This window comes from Telopea speciosissima, chromosome 5 (genome assembly GCF_018873765.1).
Source record: "Telopea speciosissima isolate NSW1024214 ecotype Mountain lineage chromosome 5, Tspe_v1, whole genome shotgun sequence".
Lineage (NCBI taxonomy): Eukaryota > Viridiplantae > Streptophyta > Magnoliopsida > Proteales > Proteaceae > Telopea > Telopea speciosissima.
In genome coordinates, this window is record NC_057920.1 from 55,161,392 (window position 1) to 55,182,193 (window position 20,802).

Here is a 20,802-nt window from a genome sequence, read left to right on the forward strand (position 1 = left end):
GAAAATCCAGGAGGGATTCTTGCAGGATCGATTCTGGAGGACAACTAGATTAAGATCAAGTGTGTAGGACCAAAGAGGGATAAAATGGTTGCAAGCTAGGGAAGATGAAGAGTCTCCTAGCCACGGTTTGAGTTAAAGGTAGTTTGACGGAAGGTTGAAGATGATGGAAATGATGGTGATAGATGAAGTTAAAATTAAGAGAAAGAAGATAAACAGAATAAAAGATATCTTTGGCAGCCTAGAGTCCCACTAGTTGCTCAACCGTCTAAAGTCCCACCGTAATGCCACTTGAGTCTCACAAGCAAAAGTTTTCACAATAGGATTTCTTTTTTTTAAATTTTGGGTTTTGAAACAGTAACCCACCATTCCATTATATAGCTTAGGAGGAGGCTTAATAGCCTCTTGAATTACATTAAAAAGACTGTTGGAATTCTAAGATTAATTAGAATTCTCACACCTAGAAACTAAAACCCATACATAGATAATATAAACCCAATACATAGAACCCCAACACCAAGAAAACAATAGACTTATTCCACGACTTTGGAACTACAAATAAAGAAAATAATAAATCTGCCTAGGAATATGAATTAACTACCTAGATATATGAAAATAACCTACTACTAAGCCTGATCCCGTATGCCTTCATTGTACCCATATTTTAGGCCCATTAAAGTGGCCAATTACAAAGAAAACACATAGAATCAAAGGCCCAATGTATACATAACCCCATCCAAGGCTTATTTCTAATAAAATAACTCCATGATGTGACTTCTCTGCATCATTGTGAATTACACATTTTCTCCAAACCTAGTTCTTCCTAACCTTGCGGTTCTTGTTTCACTGTAGAATCCCGATTACTACTGTTAGATGATTAGGATACCATTATTTTGGTATCAGAGTCATGGATGAGGGAAATTCTAAAACCCCTATAAAAAGGTCCTTGACTCTAATGTTAGATTTTTGAGATGTTGAGACAGATAACAGACCGGATAACGATGATGGAGCAATGTGTTGACTCATTGTCTCCACAAAGTGTTGGACGGATACATCACTCTACGGCCAACAATACTCGCTGGTTCATGCATAGGCCGGCACATAGACACTCCTTCACAATCCCCTTTTGAGGAACAATTGCAATCATACATTGATCGAGGCACACCGCAGTGACATCAAGACGATATATATAAAGTGAAGTTAGAATTGGAGTTCAATGGAAGAGATCAACTATACTATGATTGAATGTGCTCTTTAGACGACTACTTTGATTGGTTAGAGTTGTCCGAGGCTAAAAGCTGAAGTTGGCCTACTCCAAACTCGTAGGAACAGCATGCAAGTGGTGGCACAATAATGAAGTAAAGTTGACTCATCATGGAAGAGAACCTACTACATGGGAGGAGATGAAGGTTGGAAAAAGAAAAGAAAGCACTCGGGTAGAGGCCGAAAGATCGGGTTCCTGAGGAAATTGAGGCTCGCGATGGGGTAGTCCCTGTCACAAAGGGGAGAATTAAAGTCAGGGAAATACGCCTGGAGCCATATCTACAGAAGCCACAGGAGACCGGCTCCGTTGGTATACCCAGATTGAACAAGGTCATTACAACCCCAATAGAGGGCTGAAAGGACAAAGGCTGCTAGGTTAATTGGTCGGTCATCCGCAAGTGCATTGACCAAGCCAAGGTACGCTTTTGTAATCTTATCAGCGCGGGTGCATATCAGGGAACAGCAAACCCAGGTCAGAAGAAAGGCCACGTACTCCTTTTTGTGAATTTCCCCGGCTCTTGCGATATTGGTGCAGGTAGAAGGAGTAGCTGGAGCGTTTGGTGAAGTCTAGGTTCCATTCTTCACGGCTGTCAATAGACACTCCATTAAACTCCTCTCCTAAGGGTTTAAGACCAGTGAGAGCAGCCACATCAAACAAAGTGGGACTCATCATCCCGCAACCAAAATGGAAGAAATTGGTCGACCGAGACCAAAAGCTAAGGGCTCCTAACAGAAGACTTGCGTTATAGGGGATGTGAATGGTGGACATTTGGATTAGGTTGTAAATTCCCAATTTCTTCCAAGTCTCTGCTTTGGATTTAGACATTTTGTTAACCCAGGCTTCCCATTCATCAAATCGAGAGGGTTAGTGCCGGGAGAATGGATCAACCTTGCCTTTTGGGGAAGGAGGGTATCCATTACGAAAAAAGAGAATCTCTTTCGAGTTAATGGGAAATTCAGGAACAGAGGTCAATGGGCTTTTAAGAGTTGGACTCAAAGAGAAATGAGAAAGATGAGGAACAAGTACCTCTAAGTTGACAGTAACCTGAAGAGAGTCCCGTTTTTCTTGCTCCTCCTCCATTATCGCTTGTGCCTTGTCAACTGGTTGAGTTCTGCTCATGACCGCGGCAAAGGTTTTGCTGGAGACGAGTTGCAGGGATTAACGAGATGAGAACGAAAGCTGGTTTTGAAAAGGCTGAGTTGCAGGAAGGGTTTTTAAAGGAAAATTCAAATTCGACCTTTGATATGACCCATCACTGAGACCCGATTGACATGAGAACCATGCGCGCCAAACATGTGTGGCCATGCGGATCTTGAGACGGGGGAAAACCCTTTAGAGGGTTTAAGGTAACAGCCAGCTCATTTCCTTTTCCAATGTGTCACAAACCCATCCGAACTAGGGACCTTCGATCCCGTTCAAATATGTTTGTGAGGGACATTGTTTACTCCCTACTTTTCGGGCTAGACAAGTCCCGGGTTGGTTCCATCTCTCCGGCCCACAAAGGTCTTCAACTAGATTGGTCTACTCAGGCTTAGTGTTGGCAGTTGAGGGGGTTAGACATATCCACGATGCCAGGAAGTTGTAACCGGTTGCCCCTGTATAAAAGGGAGGCCGACGAAGTGATAGAGATACAACAATTGATCAAACTCTGCAAATTTTATCTTTTCTAGGAGTAGGAGTTAAGTAACTTAGTTTAGATATCTTTTTGTTTATGTAAACAACCTCCTGTGAGGTTTGCTATGTACTGTGCATTACTTGATGAAGTAAAGAAGGTTTGCCCAATAATCCCTTTGTGTCAATCTCTTTCTTTGCTGCGTCGGTTACATCTAAAGTCCTCGGAGAACCGAGGTCGGAGGTGAACCCTCTTCGACTGATATCTTGCGTTTATCCCGAAGTTGAACGGTCAGCTTTGGCCGAGGAAAAACAAGGGAAACCAGTAACGTGTAATTTCCCCTTGATTTTTTTATTGGTTTCATTCGATTCGATTTTCGGTTTGTTATTGATCGTCCAGTGCGGTCCGATTTTCAACTGGTCCTGTCATATCTCACTCCAAAACCAATCCAATAAAGATCGATTTGATTCAGTTCGGTTCGGTTTTGTCTGGGTTTTTCGATTGGTTTAACGGTTCAGGCTAGGTTTTGACACCCCTACTGGTAGGTGTCTCAATTTTCCTAAGAATGAAATGCTTTTGAACTTTAATACCATGTGGGCACTTAGCAAAATGCATTTGCAAGGAATTCATGGTGCTTGTCTCAGAAACGTTGCTACGTTTGTATAATAGTTTATTTTTGTATAATAGTTTGTCCCTGTTCGTTTTTATACTATATTGTTACCTTCAAACTATCCGCCTTGGCTTTTGTTTGATTACTTTTAGTTGCCGGAAGTGGCTCTCCAACAGTCAGTTGCCAACTTCCACATAACCAAGCTAGGGTCAGGTGCCAACTTCCACCAAACAAAATTTTCCATTTGGCAAAGCAAAACAAAATCAGAAATCGGGCATGGGGAAGGGGACTTCCAAGAAGCCCATGGACATACATGGAAGCGTATGGCATTGAGGGATGTAAATGAATAGTCAAAATCCGATTCCGTATCTGTCTGTATCCGTTTAGCACTATCCAAATCCATCCGAAAGCTAAACGGATGCGGATATGGATAGGCTATAGCTATCCGAAAAGCTATATTTACATGTACCTGGATAAAATATCCGATCCATATCCGTGTCCACTACCGTTTAGCACTATCCAATTCCATCCAAAAGCTAATCGAATACGGATGCGGATATAGCACTATCCGAGCCGAATCCGATCTGTTTACATCCCTAGTGGCATTACACGAGGGTTATGATCAATTTGGGTATGAAATTCGACATGTGATTTATCTAGACCTTCTCTTAGATATCAAATAGTTAGATTTATCATTTGATCCTTCCACATGGTGGAATCAGGGTCCTGACTCTGGACTAAAGAAACCCCTTGTGATTGGCCTACACACTCTCACATTTATTTTTTAATCATTATTTCTCTCACCTTTCAACAAATATTATAATAATACAAATGAGGAGGCCTACTGTACGCCTTGGGATCAAAGAGCTTTCCCTACTCCATTATAATAATACACTTCCATTAATCAACCATTTAACACTCACAACTGTGAAGAGGAATCCATGTTCTTTTCCTCGCACATACCCCTTTCTTTTTTTTGTTCTTTGTTTGGCTTTCGATTGTTGTGGATCATAACATAGAAATTCAGCAAAAGCAGAGGTAGGACTGTATAGAACAAGAACTAATGAGATAAATTTAGATCTTGAAGCAGGACAAGAAGATTGACACCAAATCTTAGTGATTCTTTGATGATTGCCGGAGCTCTTGTTTCTGGTGCTTCAGTGACATGCTAATATGAAAAGGGTTCCTCAAGTTTCTTCAAGATTCCTCCATGAAAGGGAATAAAGACCTCCAACTCCATCTGGAAGAGTGTTTCTATAAGATCTCCTCCGTCCGACTATTGTGAGGGATTGATTCATTACTGGAAGCAGCAGATGCTGGACTTGATGTCAAACTGACGTGCAGGAAAGAAACTGAGCAGGAACAAAGAATCGAACGGTCAAAAAGAATTAATCACGGATTAATTTAATAACTGTAGCAATTGAAGCCCAATTTAGCCACTTAATCACAATACTGGTGCTACTGACCTAACACTAACTGGTTTGACAGAGTTGATTCCATTACCTCCTGTGATCCCTGCTACCAATTGGCAGACTAAGCTGAAGGTCTTAAACTAATTGCTGTCTCCAAAGGATCAAAAACAGAAACAGTAGTGATATTACCAATGCTTAATATATGAACTTAGCTGCAGTGTAAGGCTTCTGCCAACTCTCATGGTGCTAAGTGTAGCTAATTACCCTCTTTCTCATCATGAGGTATTCTGTATTCAACAAACAATCTTCTATGAGCTCCAAAAGATTAGATATATGAAGTATTAACATGCACAAAAATAAGGACTCTCCTCTTTTACAAGTAAACAAAAACAAAACAGAAAGAAAAAATTCAAAAGACGGCATCACCTGTTCGAATATGTTCATAAATTGACTAAACCTATTAACAATCCCAACATGCTTTGTACACAGATGCATTGAATCACTAAATCTGAATTCTTCCACACCCCACCCCCTAAAAAATAAAATACAGAGTGTATGTGTAGCAGCAGTAGTAGACATATGTTCACTGATGGTTTCCTCCAACCATTAGCGAATGAAATCTGTCCAGATAAAATTATTTTGTACTAAATACTACTTAGCCAAAAGAAAAGCTGGCCTATGTGCTGATCTATTTGCATGGGTCAGTATAACTTCATTTGCATGCATATAAGTACTTCAATCAGCCACTGGCATGCCTGGACTTTAAGATATCAACCTCCTTTTGCCTCGGCTTTTAAAACCACCGTTCACATTCTAAAAGCTTTAGCCGGCTCCAAACCATTATAGCATGCCTTAACATTCTTCCTCTCAAACAGATCCTACACTGATGCAATGTCCATCTGCAGACAAAAAGGGCAAGGGAATAAAAAAGGAGATCCATTTTAGCACCACTTGCAGCTATTCCATCCTTCATACTTGCATCAACATCAAAATTTGACAAACCTTTTGCTTCTTCTTCCTTATTTTTTTTTTATTTATTTCGCCAGGTCATTCATATGATACCTTTTTACACTTCTCTGCTCGCAGACAACTCTGCCTGTCTGCCCTGGTGCCTTCTTCAGCGGCATAGCTAGTTTCTTCTTTCTTTTTTTTTTTTTGTAATCCTTGATTTATCATTTCCTTGATCTACTTTTGCAGCAGTGTTAACTCAGTAAGATACTTGTCGTGTTCCCATTGGCATTGTACCATACGGAGTGCAATACAAGACATGCAACATCACACTTATTCTATAGAAGGCCAATAGGCTTTTAGTGTATGGTATATAGTCTTGTTAAAAAGTACTAAGAGTTTGGCTAGTTAATCATGAGAATTTCTGTTCAATCAAATAGCAAATCATATACATTTAACTATTTCAACAATCCCCTTCAAGGGTTTAAGAACAAACTTTGTGAATCGGAAACTCAACATTTCTATCACAAGAAGTGCAAGACCTTATGGACAACCTAATGTTCTTGCAGAAAATAACTGGACAATTAAAAAATAGAGTTTCATTTCGAAAGCAGATCAGAGTAAAAAGCAAAATCTAGTCATTGGAGCTATTTTAAACAGAACCGTAAAGCTACAGAGCCTCTTTGATAATAGAATGTGAAATATTATTTTGTTTGCTAGAACAAGTGAAAGCAAAAATTATTTACTAAAATGGACACATCTGGCGGAGTAGATGGGGAGTGCAACTGCTGCACCCCTATTTTTGGCACATGGCTTGCCAACTGGATAAATCTGACCTCTCGAATGGGAAGAGTGACACCAATATTGTTCAGGTGTCAAATTTTGGACCCTAATTTAATCATAAGACCCACCATATACAGTACATTTTCCTTATTATTTCAATTGATCCAGAATTGTTCAAAGGTTTTGCTCTCTCGTCATTTCTTTGTCTTATTTTTACACTTGGCGGAGTCAGATTAAGACCAGACTTGGGACATAAGCAAGTGGTAGGGAAACTTACTTCTTAAAATGGGCCCCACCTAACCTGCCATGTGGAAGATATGGATGAAGGAATTGCAACTTGGTGTGTCTCTGCCTGACTTGCACCCGCTTACCCAAATTATTTAAGCGATTCTCAGTTCAGACCAACGGTAAAGGTTGCTCCATTGTGACCAAGTGGTCACGGGTTCGAGTATGGAAACAGCCTCACTGCAAAAACAGGGGTAAGGTTGCGTACATTATGACCCTCCCCAGACCCCGCAGTGGCGGGAGCCTTGTGCGCTGGGTACACTCTTTTCTCAGTTCAGATTCGTTGTACACAATGCTTATTGCTTAGTGTAATGTAGACTAATCCCGAACATGAATAATCCAGCAAGAAATTAGTTTGAACAGGATCAAGTTAGAGAAGTCAAAGGAGAAATTCTACAGTTCACTAAAGATAATTCAAATTGTTCCAAAACTCAGGTCAAGTGGTTTGTTCAGATGGTAGAACAGTCCTGCGGAATTTGAAGAAATTCTGATGGCAGTATTCAGAATAACTGGAGAGTCCTTGTTCTGCTCAAAAAAGTAAGCAGCAGAATTGGAACTGCAGTAATGGATCGATAAGATCAGGAAAACAAAATTTTAGTCTAGCCGTACGGACGGCCTTTCTTCTCTTCTCTTCTATTCTCTCTTCTACGTTCGCAGATACTGGTTTCAGAGGGATCAACATCACCTTCCGTGGATCCCATTCAATGTGCCATAACTTCTACATTCTTAAGTACTCTCGAGTCTCGCCTTCGAGTCATGACATGCATCCACCCCCCCTTTCGGTGAGTGCCCCTCCCTTTTTCCTTCCAGCCACCATAGCTGGTAGCCTCTCTGAGGGGCTGTCCCCTCTCAGCCCCACTCCTCCCTCTCCCTCCCCTACCCATCCCCTATGCCAACCCCCATCCACCTGCCAATGTGGCTTGGATTTCCCTTTTCGCCCAGTCTACAACCTTGTCGGGCGAGGGCCTACCACTTCACTTTACCCCCTCCCCTCGTTGGTGACTCAAAGGTGTCTCTCTGCCCCATCGGTCTCCCGAACTCAGCAGCATTAAAATGGTCCAATGCCTTGGTAGGCCATTTATTGGTAGCTGTCCCCCTTTTTCCATTGTCAAGCTCACACTTACAAAGCAATGGAAGGAGGTCCATGGCACGTTGGTAGAAAGCGCATTATGCTACGGCAATGGGATCACTATCTGCAGCTTCACCCCATAAATCTCTATTCCATCCCAATCTGGATCATCTTGCCGGGTCTCCCTCTGCATTACTGTTGCAAAGGTCTTCGCAGAGTGGGTTCAGTTGTAGGAAAGCCGCTATACTCCGATATGCAAACTAAGAAAATGGATTGGTTGGCTTTTGCTAGAAGGATAAAGCTGTTTGTAACTGTTGGAATAATAGGATGACTTGTGTCTAATGGGACACAGGCCAGCTTTATTTATAAGATGGAGGAGAACATTCCAGAATATGAGTACAAGACATAAATACCCTTGTACCCCATTTTACAATACTCCCTCTCAAGTTGGTGCATAAATGTCACACATGCCCAACTTGCTAAGAATAAGGTGAAAGACCTTAGGACTAAGACCTTTCGTAAAGACATCAGCCAGTTGTTCATTGCTAGGAACACAAGGCACACAAATAAGACCCAAATCCAGCTTTTCCTTGATGAAGTGGCGATCAATTTCCACATGTTTTGTTCGGTCATGCTGAACTGGGTTGTGAGCAATATTGATAGCAGATTTGCTGTCACAGTAAAGCCGCATAGAAAGAGTGACAGGTACAGCCAGATCAGTAAGAAGATGTTGAAGCCAAAGAAGCTCGCAAATACCATGCGCCATTGCTTTGAACTCTGCTTCAACACTAGACCTTGCAACAACCGATTGCTTCTTGCTCCTCCAAGTAACAAGGTTATCACCAACAAAGGTGCCACAACCAGAAGTAGACCTGCGATCATCGGGTGACCCTACCCAATCTGCATCGGTGTATGCCTCAATGCGAAGGTGATCATGAGGAGCGAAGAGAATGCCACGACCTGGGGCAGATTTCAAGTAACGGAGAATACGCAGCAAAACATCCATGTGTGAAGAATATGGGTCATGCATGTACTGGCTTACTAAGCTGACTGCATATGCGATGTCAGGGTAGGTATGGGAGAGAAATCAATTTTTCGACAAGCCGCTGATATCAGCCTTTCTCTACGGGATCACCCTCCTTGCTTACCAAATGAGAATTAATTTCAATGGGAGTATCAGCTGGCTTGCATCCCAACATGCCTGTCTCAGAGAGAAGATCAAGCACATACTTCCTTTCAGACAAATAAATACCCTTAGAGGACCTTGCAACTTCAATGCCGAGGAAGTAGCGCAGCTATCCAAGATCCTTTATTTCAAATTCCTTGCCCAAGAAGCTCTTGAGTCTGGAAATCTCACCAATGTCATCACAAGTAACGACTATATCATCCACATATACTATTAAAATAGCAATCTTTCCACTTGATCGTTTGATAAACAATGTGTGGTCAGCATTGCTCTGAGAGTATCCTGCTGCAACCATAGCTTGATGAAATCTGCCAAACCAGGCACGGGGTGATTGCTTCAGCCCATATAGTACACGCTTCAATCTGCACACTTTTCCTTGAGTTTCAGATTTCGAGAAACCAAGTGGGATGTCCATATACACTTCTTCCTCCAATTCTCCATTGAGAAATGCGTTCTTTACATCTAGCTGTTGCAAATCCCACAGCCCAAGTTAGCAGCATAGGACAAGATAACACGAATGGTGTTCATCTTGGCTACAGGAGCGAAAGTCACCTGATAATCGATCCCATATGTTTGAGAAAAGCCCTTTGCTTGACTGCAAAAACCCATTTGCATCTAACCGTCTTCTTCTGTGGAGGAAGACAAACCAGCTCCCATGTGCCATTTTTCTTTAGAGCCTGCATCTCTTCAACCATGGCTGCCTGCCACTGTGAATGAGCAATAGCTTCTTGCCAGTTCTGAGGAATAGATACAGAAGACAAAGAAGACATAAAACTATAAAAGGAAGGGGAAAGGGAGTCATAAGAGACACTTTTTAGCAATAGGATGTAAAGTACAGGACCTAGTGCCTTTACGAGTGGCAATAGGCAAATCAAGGGAAGGATCATGTTTAGAAGAGGGAAGAAATTACCAGGAGCAAGGACAGTAAGATCAGATTCAGCTGGATCAGGTTCAAGAGGTGGCGATTGGTTTGGTAAAGTTGGAGATGTAACACCAGCTGTCTGATTCTGCCCTTGGTGAGTGTAGACACGTATCGCTGGTCGAGGCCGAACGACAATGGAAGGAGTCTCCCCCTGCACACAAGGAAGCTCGGCAGGAATAGTAGAGGTGTCCAACGTGAGAGGCTGCCCATCTTCAATAGTAGATGAAAGCTACCCCTGAAGATGGAGCACCATATAGTAAAGTTCATACTCATGAAAGATGACATCCAAGGTAACAAACCAACGCCGAGTAGGTGGATGATAGCACCAGTAGCCCTTTCGAGTGGCAGAGTAGCCCAAGAAAACACTGAAGGCTACGCAGATCAAGCTTTCCATGAGAATGGTGGTCACGAGCATAACAAACACATCCAAATATTTTTAGAGAGACGGAAAAAACCGCAGAACCCTGTAAGAGATCCAAGGGGCAACGGAAGCCGAGCACACGAGAGGGCATGCGGTTGATTAAGAAGGTTGCAGTGACAACAACATCACTCCAAAATTGTTTAGGAACATTCATCTGGAAAAGTAAAGACCGAGCCACCTCCAGCAGATGTCGATTTTTCCACTCAGCCACACCATTCTGAGCAGGAGTGTCGACACAACTTGTCTGGTGAAGTATCCCATGTGAAGAGAGGTAGGCTTGAAATGAGGTGTCAATGTATTCCCGACCATTGTCACTTCTAAGAACCTTAAATGTGGCCCCAAACTGGGTCTAGACCGTCTAACGAAAATGCTGAAAGCAAGAGAAGGCCTCCCCCTTGGTACGCATCAAATAAACCCATGTAGTGCGAGAATAACAATCAATAAAAGTAATAAACCAGCGGAACCCAGTAACAGATACAATCCGAGATGGTCCCCAAATATATGAATGAATTAATGAAAAAGGAACTAAACTTTTATTGTTGGAAACAGAATAAGTAGTTCTGGTTTACTTATCTAAAACACATGCCTCGCAAAAAATTCAGTACAATGCTTAAAAGAAGGAAAAATTCTAGCTAAGGTTCCCAATGGCAGATGTCCCAATCTGCGATGCCAATGAAGAAGTTCAGAAGCTGGAGGAGATGGAGAGGAAGTTTGAAGTGCCTGAACAGAGATTGAGGACGACTCAACATCAAGCAGGTACAGACCACGATGCACTTTACCAGAACCAATGGTTGCCTCTGTGACCAGATCCTGAAAAACACAGTGAGATGGAAAAAAACGTGACTTTGCAATTTAATTTGGAGGTAAGACTACTTATAGACAACAGATTATTAGGAAAAGAAGGCACATGCAACACAGAGGAAAGGGATAAATTTGAAGAACAAGAAACAGAACCAATACCCGAAATAGAAGAAAAAGTGCCATTAGCTAAACGAACCCTGCCTATACTCGAGCAGGGAGAATACTGAGAAAAAAATCTGAGGAACCTGTCATGTGACCTGTAGCCCCAGAGTCGATGATCCCTGGGGAGGAGAGCACAGATGTACTAAGACCACAAAATGGAATACCTGAATTACCAGGAAGCGGTTCAGCAATGGCAGAGGCAGACGAAGCTGATGCAGATGTAGATGGCTGGTTCATCTTAGAAAGAAGACGGCGGAAGGCCACAAGTTCATCTGAAGACAAGGCTGATCCGGGAGAAGCAGTGTCAGAAGCCTCAGTATGGTTAGTCTAGCTAGAAGCAGGCTGGTTGGAATTGCCACGGCCACGACCACGACCAGAAGAACCAGGGGCATCAATAGGACGACCATGCAGCTTCCAGCAATAATCCTTTGTGTGACACTCCTTACCACAATAATCACACTTGACAGGTGCCTTGGTTGAGGAGCCACCAGACCGAAAAGAATCATTACGGGACTGCGAGCTGGACACGAGCAGATCTCTCGGGAGGTGCCAAAACAGGTGTAGGCAGCATAGTACTACAACGCCTATCCTTAAGCTGAATCTTGGCATATGATTGCTCCAAGTAGGGAAGGGTTCACGGCTCAATACTTGTGCGCAAAGCAGATCATATTCGACATTCAACCCGGCTAAAATATATAGACACTGATCTTATCTTCGCGCTTCTTGAACTTAGTAACGTCTGCAGCAGTAGTAGGAACAAATTCCTCATAAAAATCAAGCTCCTGCGATAGAGAGCAGAGCTCATTGTAGTAATGAGAGAGAGGCATTTCTTTTTGCTGCAGGCCATGAATTTTTTTCCGGAGTTCAAAGACCTGTGCATCATTCCCCACCTGGGAATAAGTGTCTTGGGCAGCCTTCCATATTTTGGCAGCGGAATCAAGAAGAAGATAACAGCGAGAGATGGAGGGCTGCATAGAATGTACAAGGAATGCCATAACCAAGGAATTTGCACACTCCCATATTTCAATCTCTGTAGTTCCAGTAAGTGGCCAAACTATAGTACCAGTAAGATAGCCATAATAACCTTTAGATTTTATGGACAGTAGGCAAGACTGTGACCACATCAGAGAATTGGTGCCATCAAGCTTGACAGCACATGGTGGAAAGGCAGAAAAATTATGAGCAGAATTGCTATTGCCATCGTGAGAGTCAACAGTAGTAACATCGGAGCCTGACATGGTTGATCAATCAAGAAAGAAAGATCACCAAAGCAAGAGGTAACCAAAAAAAAAAATCTGGGGAAGAACTTGTGAAAACCGAAACCTGCAAAGAGTGGCTCCAATAACGAAGAGATGGCCTTGAAAAAATACTGCCAATAATACTCAGCTCCAGAAATACCAAGAACTAGGAAGAAGCCAAGATCAAAGCAAGAACCAGCAAAGGTAGATTGTAGGAAATCCTGAAGGAAAACGATAGCAGGAAAACCTGAAAACTGATCTAGCTTGATTCTGAAGCAGCAAGAGACAGGGATTGGCCATGTGAATCACCAACAAGCAAGCAGGGATTGGCCCTGATAAATCATCATACAAGAGTAGCCTTGTAGATCGAAAAAATTCACAGAAAAAAAATATTGTGAAAAGGAAGGGAAAAAAATCGCAAACCTCTCAAAACATGGGAGAAATTCCCGTAAGTGATTTAGATCATGAGAGGCATATCAAAGGAGAGAAAAGGCTCTCGGTGGATTAGAAGGAGGCCACCGAGAGCAATGAAAGAGGGTGGTGGTGGTGGAGATGCAAAACCGAGAGAAGGGGAGAGAGAGAGGTCTCGGTTTTGGTGGTGGTGCTAAAAACGAGAAAGAGAGAAGGAAGAGATGGACCACGATTAGGTTTTTTGAGTAACCCGCTCGGATGCCATGTTGGAATAATAGAATGACTTGTGTCTAATGGGACACAGGCCAGCTTTATTTATAAGATAGAGGAGAACATTCCAGAACATGAGTACAAGACATAAATACCCTTGTACCCCATTTTACAACAGTAACCAAGTCGGTTACAAGTGAATGTTGTAACCGGACTTACTTGCCCACCCCATATCATTTTTCAACTTTTTAAGATAATGTGTTTTTTGTAATTTCCTCACATCCTCTCTCTCCTCTCCTTCTTCGTCGTCTTCATCTCTATCTCCGGTACAAGCTCCCCTGCCTTCCTCTCACTCCTCCGAGCCCCTGGCTTAGTCGGCGTCAAGAAAACATCGCTAGGCGCTGGCCTTATCATTGTCAAGATAGCATCGATCTGTTTTTTCCGATCAGATTACTCGCTACCCATGTTGCCCCTGGCCATGGCATGTTTCCCCATCGCTGTTGGCCGAGCTCTGTCCTCTGCATCTCTCCCTCCTTCGGTAGCACACACTCTAGCGGAAATCCCCTCCGTCCTTATTCTCTACTACACCACGAGAACAAAAACTCAGATAAATGTTCACATTAATGAATTTTCTCTTCTGCCGCTGGCCCTATTCCTGTTATCCCTTCCTTACCTCTCAAAATATTTTTTGTTTGCAGTTGTACTCTTTTCTCTTCTGTTAATCTCGTGTAGAGAATGCCATAAGTGAATAGCAAATTGTAGCAAGTTAAGTCAAATGTAAAGTTTGGATACAACCGCAACTCTCAACTCCAAGCCTCGTAGAATCAAAATAATCAGTAAAAAGAAATCTAAAAAAAAAAAAAAACAGAAACAGTGAGATCAAAGTAGTAGAAATCAGCAGCAAATGGAGCATATAATCATTCCATTCTTGAATTAGGCATATAATCAATCAATTCTCATTGCACTTAGGGCATCTGATGGGCAACCTCTCCTCCTGATACCCCAATTCCGGAATGTCATTCCAACTGCCGCTGCAATTGAAGTATACAACAAATCGTATTCTGGCACATCCATTGCATGGTCCATCGGTTTCATCGGCCTGTAATTCTAGCAAGAGCTGCCTTAACTTACACTGTTCATGCAAGCCTGGACAGCAACCCTCAACTGTAATCCACACCCCCCCCCCCTGAAGGGGAGGAGAGAGCAGTATCTGCCCACAAGATCTCACCGCCGGTCATCAGATAGAGGAGAAGAGGAGACCCGAGTGCAATGAAAGGAAATCCTTAGTTGTCTTGGCAATGAATGTGGTTTAAAATCAAAGAATATGGTAATACCCAATACCACCGGTAAGGGGTTTCACACTGGTAATGGTATCCGAAGGAAGAAAGAAAATGGGAAAAAAAAAATTTAACATTTAAATATGAAATTACATTATATACCCCTCAATCCAAGTCAAAATACATTCTATTCAAGGGTAAACAAAGTCCACGTACAAAATCTGTTTGTAACCTTCTTGGTTACAAACAGACGCACCCTTGCTAGAATATGTGTGAAAATTGCTGCAACTGAACCTCCTCCGTCCTCAATCAGAGTCTCAGACGATGAAGGCTTCTCCTTCAATCAACCTTTCAGCTACGATTGGCTCATTTCTCTTTGCTGCTCCTGCAAGGTTTTTGGACATTCGGCTGACCAATGTAGTCCCCACCTGTCTGCCCTTACCTCTTCAACCACTCCCCACCCTGCCACTACCACTGCCACTGGGGATCCCATCTACCCCAGTGAACCCCCTGCCTCCACCGAACCCCTCCCATCCTCTGGCTTTCCCCCATTTGGTCCCAATAACCATATCACCTCTCTATACCCCCTTCACCCTGCTCCCCCTTGATCCCTTGCTAAAGATACCCCAACAATTCCCCATCCTGGCAGCTCCATTTATCCACCTCCCCTTTGCATCCCTGTTGTCTCAGATCCCCACGGTCCCAGCCGTGGCCAGAGAAGAAGCAGGCTTCTCAAATCCTGATGTCGTGAGAAACCTGCTTCAAGTTCTCCTCTAGGTCATGATGTCGCTTCCTTTCCCTTCCATTGGTCCTTCCACATGAGACCGAAGTTCCTTCCAACTTGGTCCTTCCACCAGCGCCTGAAAATACCAGAATATATCTTTTTCCAAACCCTAAATGATTTGGGGAAGATGAGTTGCAGGTTTTTTTTTTCAGGTAAGGGCATTTTTGTCACTTTACCCCATCAAGGGCAGAATGGTCTAACCATGTTCAAAAAATGCCAGACGTTAGAACATAACATCCCAGACTGACAGGGAGGACTAGAGTGTTACATAGTTTGGAAAGTTGGGGTGCATTTGGAATTAGTGAAAGTTCAAGGGGGCATTTGTACATTTGGGCAATTTGAGGGGGCCATTTAATGAAAACCCAAGTATTAATCTGGTTACCAAGCACGTGCAGGGCCTCCCACAAATGGTTAAGAGCATGAGTTGGCAACACTTCTTTTGGTGCTTGGCTCTTCACTCAGTATAATAGTTGGGTCATTAGGTGGATCTATTGAGTACAAGACTTGATCATTTCTACATGTTATGTCAGTGGCAGGTCACACTTTCCCAACGTGTTTCAATGAGCTGCTTGCTGCTCAAATTAGCCCATGTTTCTGTCATCTAAAAGCCAACCAGAAAATGGTGGAGTTATTAGGTAAAGACTTGCAAAACTTTCTCAGCCTACCAGAACCCCCTTGGGGGCGGGGTATTCAAGCACAAACATGATGAAGACAGTTCGCTTTTTGCAGGCACCAGCCCATGGTGGTCCTTGCAGATTTTCACATCTATCAGACAATATTGCCATATTACTTCTCAAGAGAATGTCTGGAAGCATAGATCAGCAAATTAGATGCCCAACGCCCAGGCAAACATGGAGTTGTGAGCCTAGAGTATGTTGTGGGGCTTTGTTTCCATTTTAGATATCTATAGTTTTATTTCCTACATTTGTGTTTTTCTCTTTGTTTTAAGCATATTGATGTAGTTGGGGGTGCCCTGGGACCTAGCTCAAGGGTAGTATCTTTAACCTCTTTCCTTTTGATCAATAGATCATATTCATTAAAAAAAAAATCTAATAATGGCATTATTTCCTTCAGTGTGTACCTTTCCAACAAGACAAAAAGGTTAATGCTTTTTTGGATCACTAAGTACAGAACAATTGAACACTGTGGGTGGTGAACCATGCTCCCCCTTAACAGTTTTATAATATTGGTCATACATATCCAATGTTTGTGATTATTTTAGGCATCTGGGCTCAATCATAAATAAAGAAGGTGATATAGAGGATGATGTTTCACAGAGAATTAAAATAGGATGGATGAAGTAGAGAGGGACATCCGGAGTGTTGTGTGATCGGCGTATTCCTTTAAAACTTCAAGGAAAATTTTATAGCACAGTCATACGACTGGCTATAATGTAGGATGCTGAATGTTGGGCAGTTAAGAAGCATCATATAAGATAAACTCAATGTAGTGGAGATGAGGGTGTTGAGATGGATGAGTGGCAAAATAAGGAAGTATATAGTAAGGAATGATCATATTAGAGCTGATTTGGGAGTAGCTCCAATACATGATAAGCTACAAGAAAGTCGTTTGAGGTGGCATGGCCATGTTCATCGGAGGCCTTTGGATGCTCCAATACGGAGGAGAGCCAGGGGCAAACCTTATATGTCCTTACGAGAAGTGGTGAGGAAAAACATGCATAGCTTAGCCTTGTATCAAGTATGACCTCGAATAGAGCTGATTGGGGGGCAAGGATCCATGTAGCCGACCCTATTTAGCTGGGATAAGGCTGAGTTGTTGTACATATCCAATGTCTGTAGTTTCACTTTAATAGCATTCAAGAAATTCTAGAGAAAGTTAAAAGGAAAGAAAAGATTCTGTCCTTACCCTAATACAAAACTTGGGATACAATTAGAGGATTTTACTTGTCAAAGTAGTAACATGAAATAATAAAGCCCAAGGCCATAGAAATCATGTGCACAAAATGATAATTATACAGTAGAGCTACATACCTTGATGGGTACAACGTTCCCCATCCTCTCTTTCATGGAGAACAAAGAGCCAGATGAAATTGCTGAATTTAGTAGACAACTCTGGGCTCATGCTTGTTTAAATAAATAACCTAGATCATCCACAGCTATTAGGTCCAGAAACTAAAGGAACTATGTAAATTAAGTTTCATATTTAACAACAAAAAAAATAAAGGAAAAAGTATCAGAATCAAGGTTCAACACATACATATCTTGGAAACTGAGGAGCACACCCACCGACCTGCAACCTAATACAGTAGCACTGCCGTTCTTCCTCCTTAGAAATACGCCGATCAAGCTCGAAACTGTGACAAACATATCTTGGAAAGGTAAATCAAGGCCTAGGTGTATGCTATTATAGGAGGGTAAGGGGCACACCAACTGATCTGCTTTTCTCATGTCCAAGAAGAGGCCCATCTCAAAATTTACTTCTTTCTTATTCGTTTTGATAAGCGACCTTCTTCGTCCCTTGAAATATGTGGGTCAAGCTTGCTAAGGTTATTAACAAACATGACAGCCTCATCTCGTCTACCATGCTTACAGTACCAATCTACAATGCAATTGTATGTGTTGTGGTTCGGTCTACAACCATGTTTGACCATGTATTTGACAACATCAATTGCCTCAACAAACATGGAGTGGGCTGCATAACTGGCAATGAAGGTATTGTAGGTGATAACATCAGGAGTAAGTCTAGAATTCTTCAGTTCTGCTAAAATCCGAGAGGCATCCTGCATCCGACCCTTCCTTGCATATGCAAAAATAACAGTGTTGTAAGAAATAAGATCTGGCCTCAGCCCCGACACCTGGATTTCCCGGAGGATTTCTTCTGATCTCTCAAAGTCTGCTGATCGACTATACATATAAATCAAGCTATTGTAGGTTGCCAGGCTAGGGGTAAACCCGCTCTCATTCATGAAGTTCAAGATCTCATTTGCTTTCTCAACCATCTGCCGGCGACCATAGATGGAAACCATGGCATTTAGCGTGATTATGTCAGGAGAAAACCCATTTCTTCTCAGTTCCAAGAAAGCTTCTTCTGTTTCCTTCAGAAGGTCACTCTTGCTATTAACCAGCACAAGGGTCTTCACGAGCACAGCATGGGGTTCAATTATACCAGAATATATCTCTTTAGCTAGAGCACACATTCGCTCAATCTCCTTCCCATTCGCATAAGCATGCAGCAAAGAGCTGTATGAATTCTCATTTGGCTTACACCGACCGCCATCCTTCATTTCAGCAAGTATCTTCTCTGCTTGTACCCAAAGGCCCCCACGAGCCAGTGCAGCCAAAACAGCATTGTAAGTAGAAAGGTCTGGACTAACACCAGCATCTAGCATCCTCTGGTAAACAGTCATGGCCTGGTCATATGACCCGCAGCGACTGTAAGCACTGATCAGGGTATTGAAAGTGTCCCTCTCAGGTACAAACCCTGCTTTCTTCATTTCCTTGAATACCCCCGACACCAATGAGTCCATACCATTCTGCCCAAACACTGCCAGCAGAGAATTCCAAGTAACAATATCAGGGCTAAACTGGCTGTTCTTCAGCTCTTGGAAAACTTTCATCAGCTCATCAAATTTCCCACGATTCCCATGCATCTTGATAAGGGCATTGAAGGTGCACATATTAGGCCTGCAACCAGCATTTCTCATCTCCTCAAAAACCTTCATAGCAGACTCATCTTTCCCAGCCTTCTCAAATCCTGACAATAAGGTGGTGTAAGTAAAAACATCTGGCTTGATCCCCTTCTCCAACATCTGGGTCTTTAGCTCCACTGCTTCCTCCAAAAGCCCATCTCTGGCATAAGCAGAGATCAAAGAATTGTAAGTCACAATGCTTGGAGGAAACCCATTACCTTCCATCTCCTGCAAAACTTTCATAGCATCCCTAGGCCGCCTGGATTTACCATAAACATCCAATAGTGCATTATAAGTAACTTTATCTGGAGCAAAACCTGATAATTTCATCTCCTCAAAAATCCTAGCAGCTTCTTCATACAAAGAACCACGGCGACAACAACTTATGAGAGTATTATAAGTGTATGAATCAGGGAAAACACCCTCCTTCTTCATACATTCAACAACCTCAAAAATCTTACTCTGTGGCATACCCATCTTACCATACACATTAAGAATCACATTGTAGGTTATCAAGGTAGGCCTGCAACCTTCTTCCTCCATCTTCTTGAAAACCGACACCGCCTCACGATATCTTCCATTTCTCGCACAAGCAGTTATGAGAGAAGTGTAAGTATAAACATCAATTGGGTAGCCATCAGTGTGGAGACTGTGAAGCAGAGAAGTGGCGGCAGAAACCCGGCCGTCTTTGCCAAGAATTCCGAGAAGAACAGGGACGACAGGGTCTTTCAGGAGGGATTCAAAATCAGGGTGGCTTCGCATCCACTTGAAGACACTCAATGCTAGCTCAGACTTCTTATAGAAACCCAAGGCTTTAATTATACCGAAGAGGTCAGTTGATAGAGACTCTAAGTCGAGATGGGTCAGAGTACAGAGGATTTCATCGACATTAATGTCTGTGTCTCTGCAATTAACGAGTGTTTGTAGTGTTTTCTGACCTTGTGGGGAGAGACCATGGGAAGACCAGGGCTTTCCTCTGTTGACGTCACGGGCTTTGCCGAGGCGAATTCGTCGTCTTAGGAGGTTAGGGTGTTGGTTGTTATTGAGGTTTCCAGGAGGATTTGGGGTGTGCTGGATGAGAAGCTCCTGCAGAAGAGAAGTTAAAGAAGAAGAAGAAGAAGGGTTGCTGGCTGGGTGAGATTGTTCTGAGAAGATAGGTTTTGAGGGAGGGGGACCTGGTAGCAGTATCGGTAGAGCGAGCTTGTCTGCCATTGCCCCAATATCAGTTGAGGACTCGAGGGTGTCAACAGCTTTAGTAGGGTGGTCGAAAAAAAAATAAGGGCAATTACTATCACTACCCTACACTTAACCTATATTTATTAAAACTATCCTATTTTAAATTTCTTTTCTGAAACTATCCTGTTTTTAAACTTTTACATCTCGTTCTACTCTCATATTTTTAAATATCCAGATTACCCTTCCTTTTCACCTAGTAATCTATTTAACCTACCATTTTTTTTTTTTTATTATTATTTTTGTAATAGTAAAAAATGAAAGCACTCACCCGCTTCTTCTCTCTCCCGTTTTGTACTTCATTCATTTTATTTTATTTTTGGTTCTTCAATTTTCCTATTTAATTAATTTTTTATTCAACATTTCATCCTCATCATTCTGCTTTGCACAGATCGACCTGATCCTCACCGTGATCCAGTGCTTCTCCTTCGTCTCCGTTATAGGTACATTCCTTTCTCTGAAATTGATCCATCTTTCATGGATTCTCAATTGAAATCACTAAGAAGACAAAGACAATTCGATGAATGA

The 20,802-nt window shown here is 42.4% G+C and overlaps 1 protein-coding gene across 1 annotated transcript; it reads right to left on the minus strand.

Moving 5' to 3' along the window:
- Positions 1-17,228: 17,228 nt before the first annotated feature.
- Positions 17,229-20,264, minus strand: LOC122661959 (pentatricopeptide repeat-containing protein At5g02860). Its single transcript, XM_043857480.1, has one exon. The coding sequence runs from the start codon at positions 20,251-20,253 to the stop codon at positions 17,827-17,829; it is 2,427 nt and encodes an 808-aa protein (XP_043713415.1). The 5' UTR covers positions 20,254-20,264; the 3' UTR covers positions 17,229-17,826.
- Between the last annotated feature and the right edge of the window lie 538 nt (positions 20,265-20,802).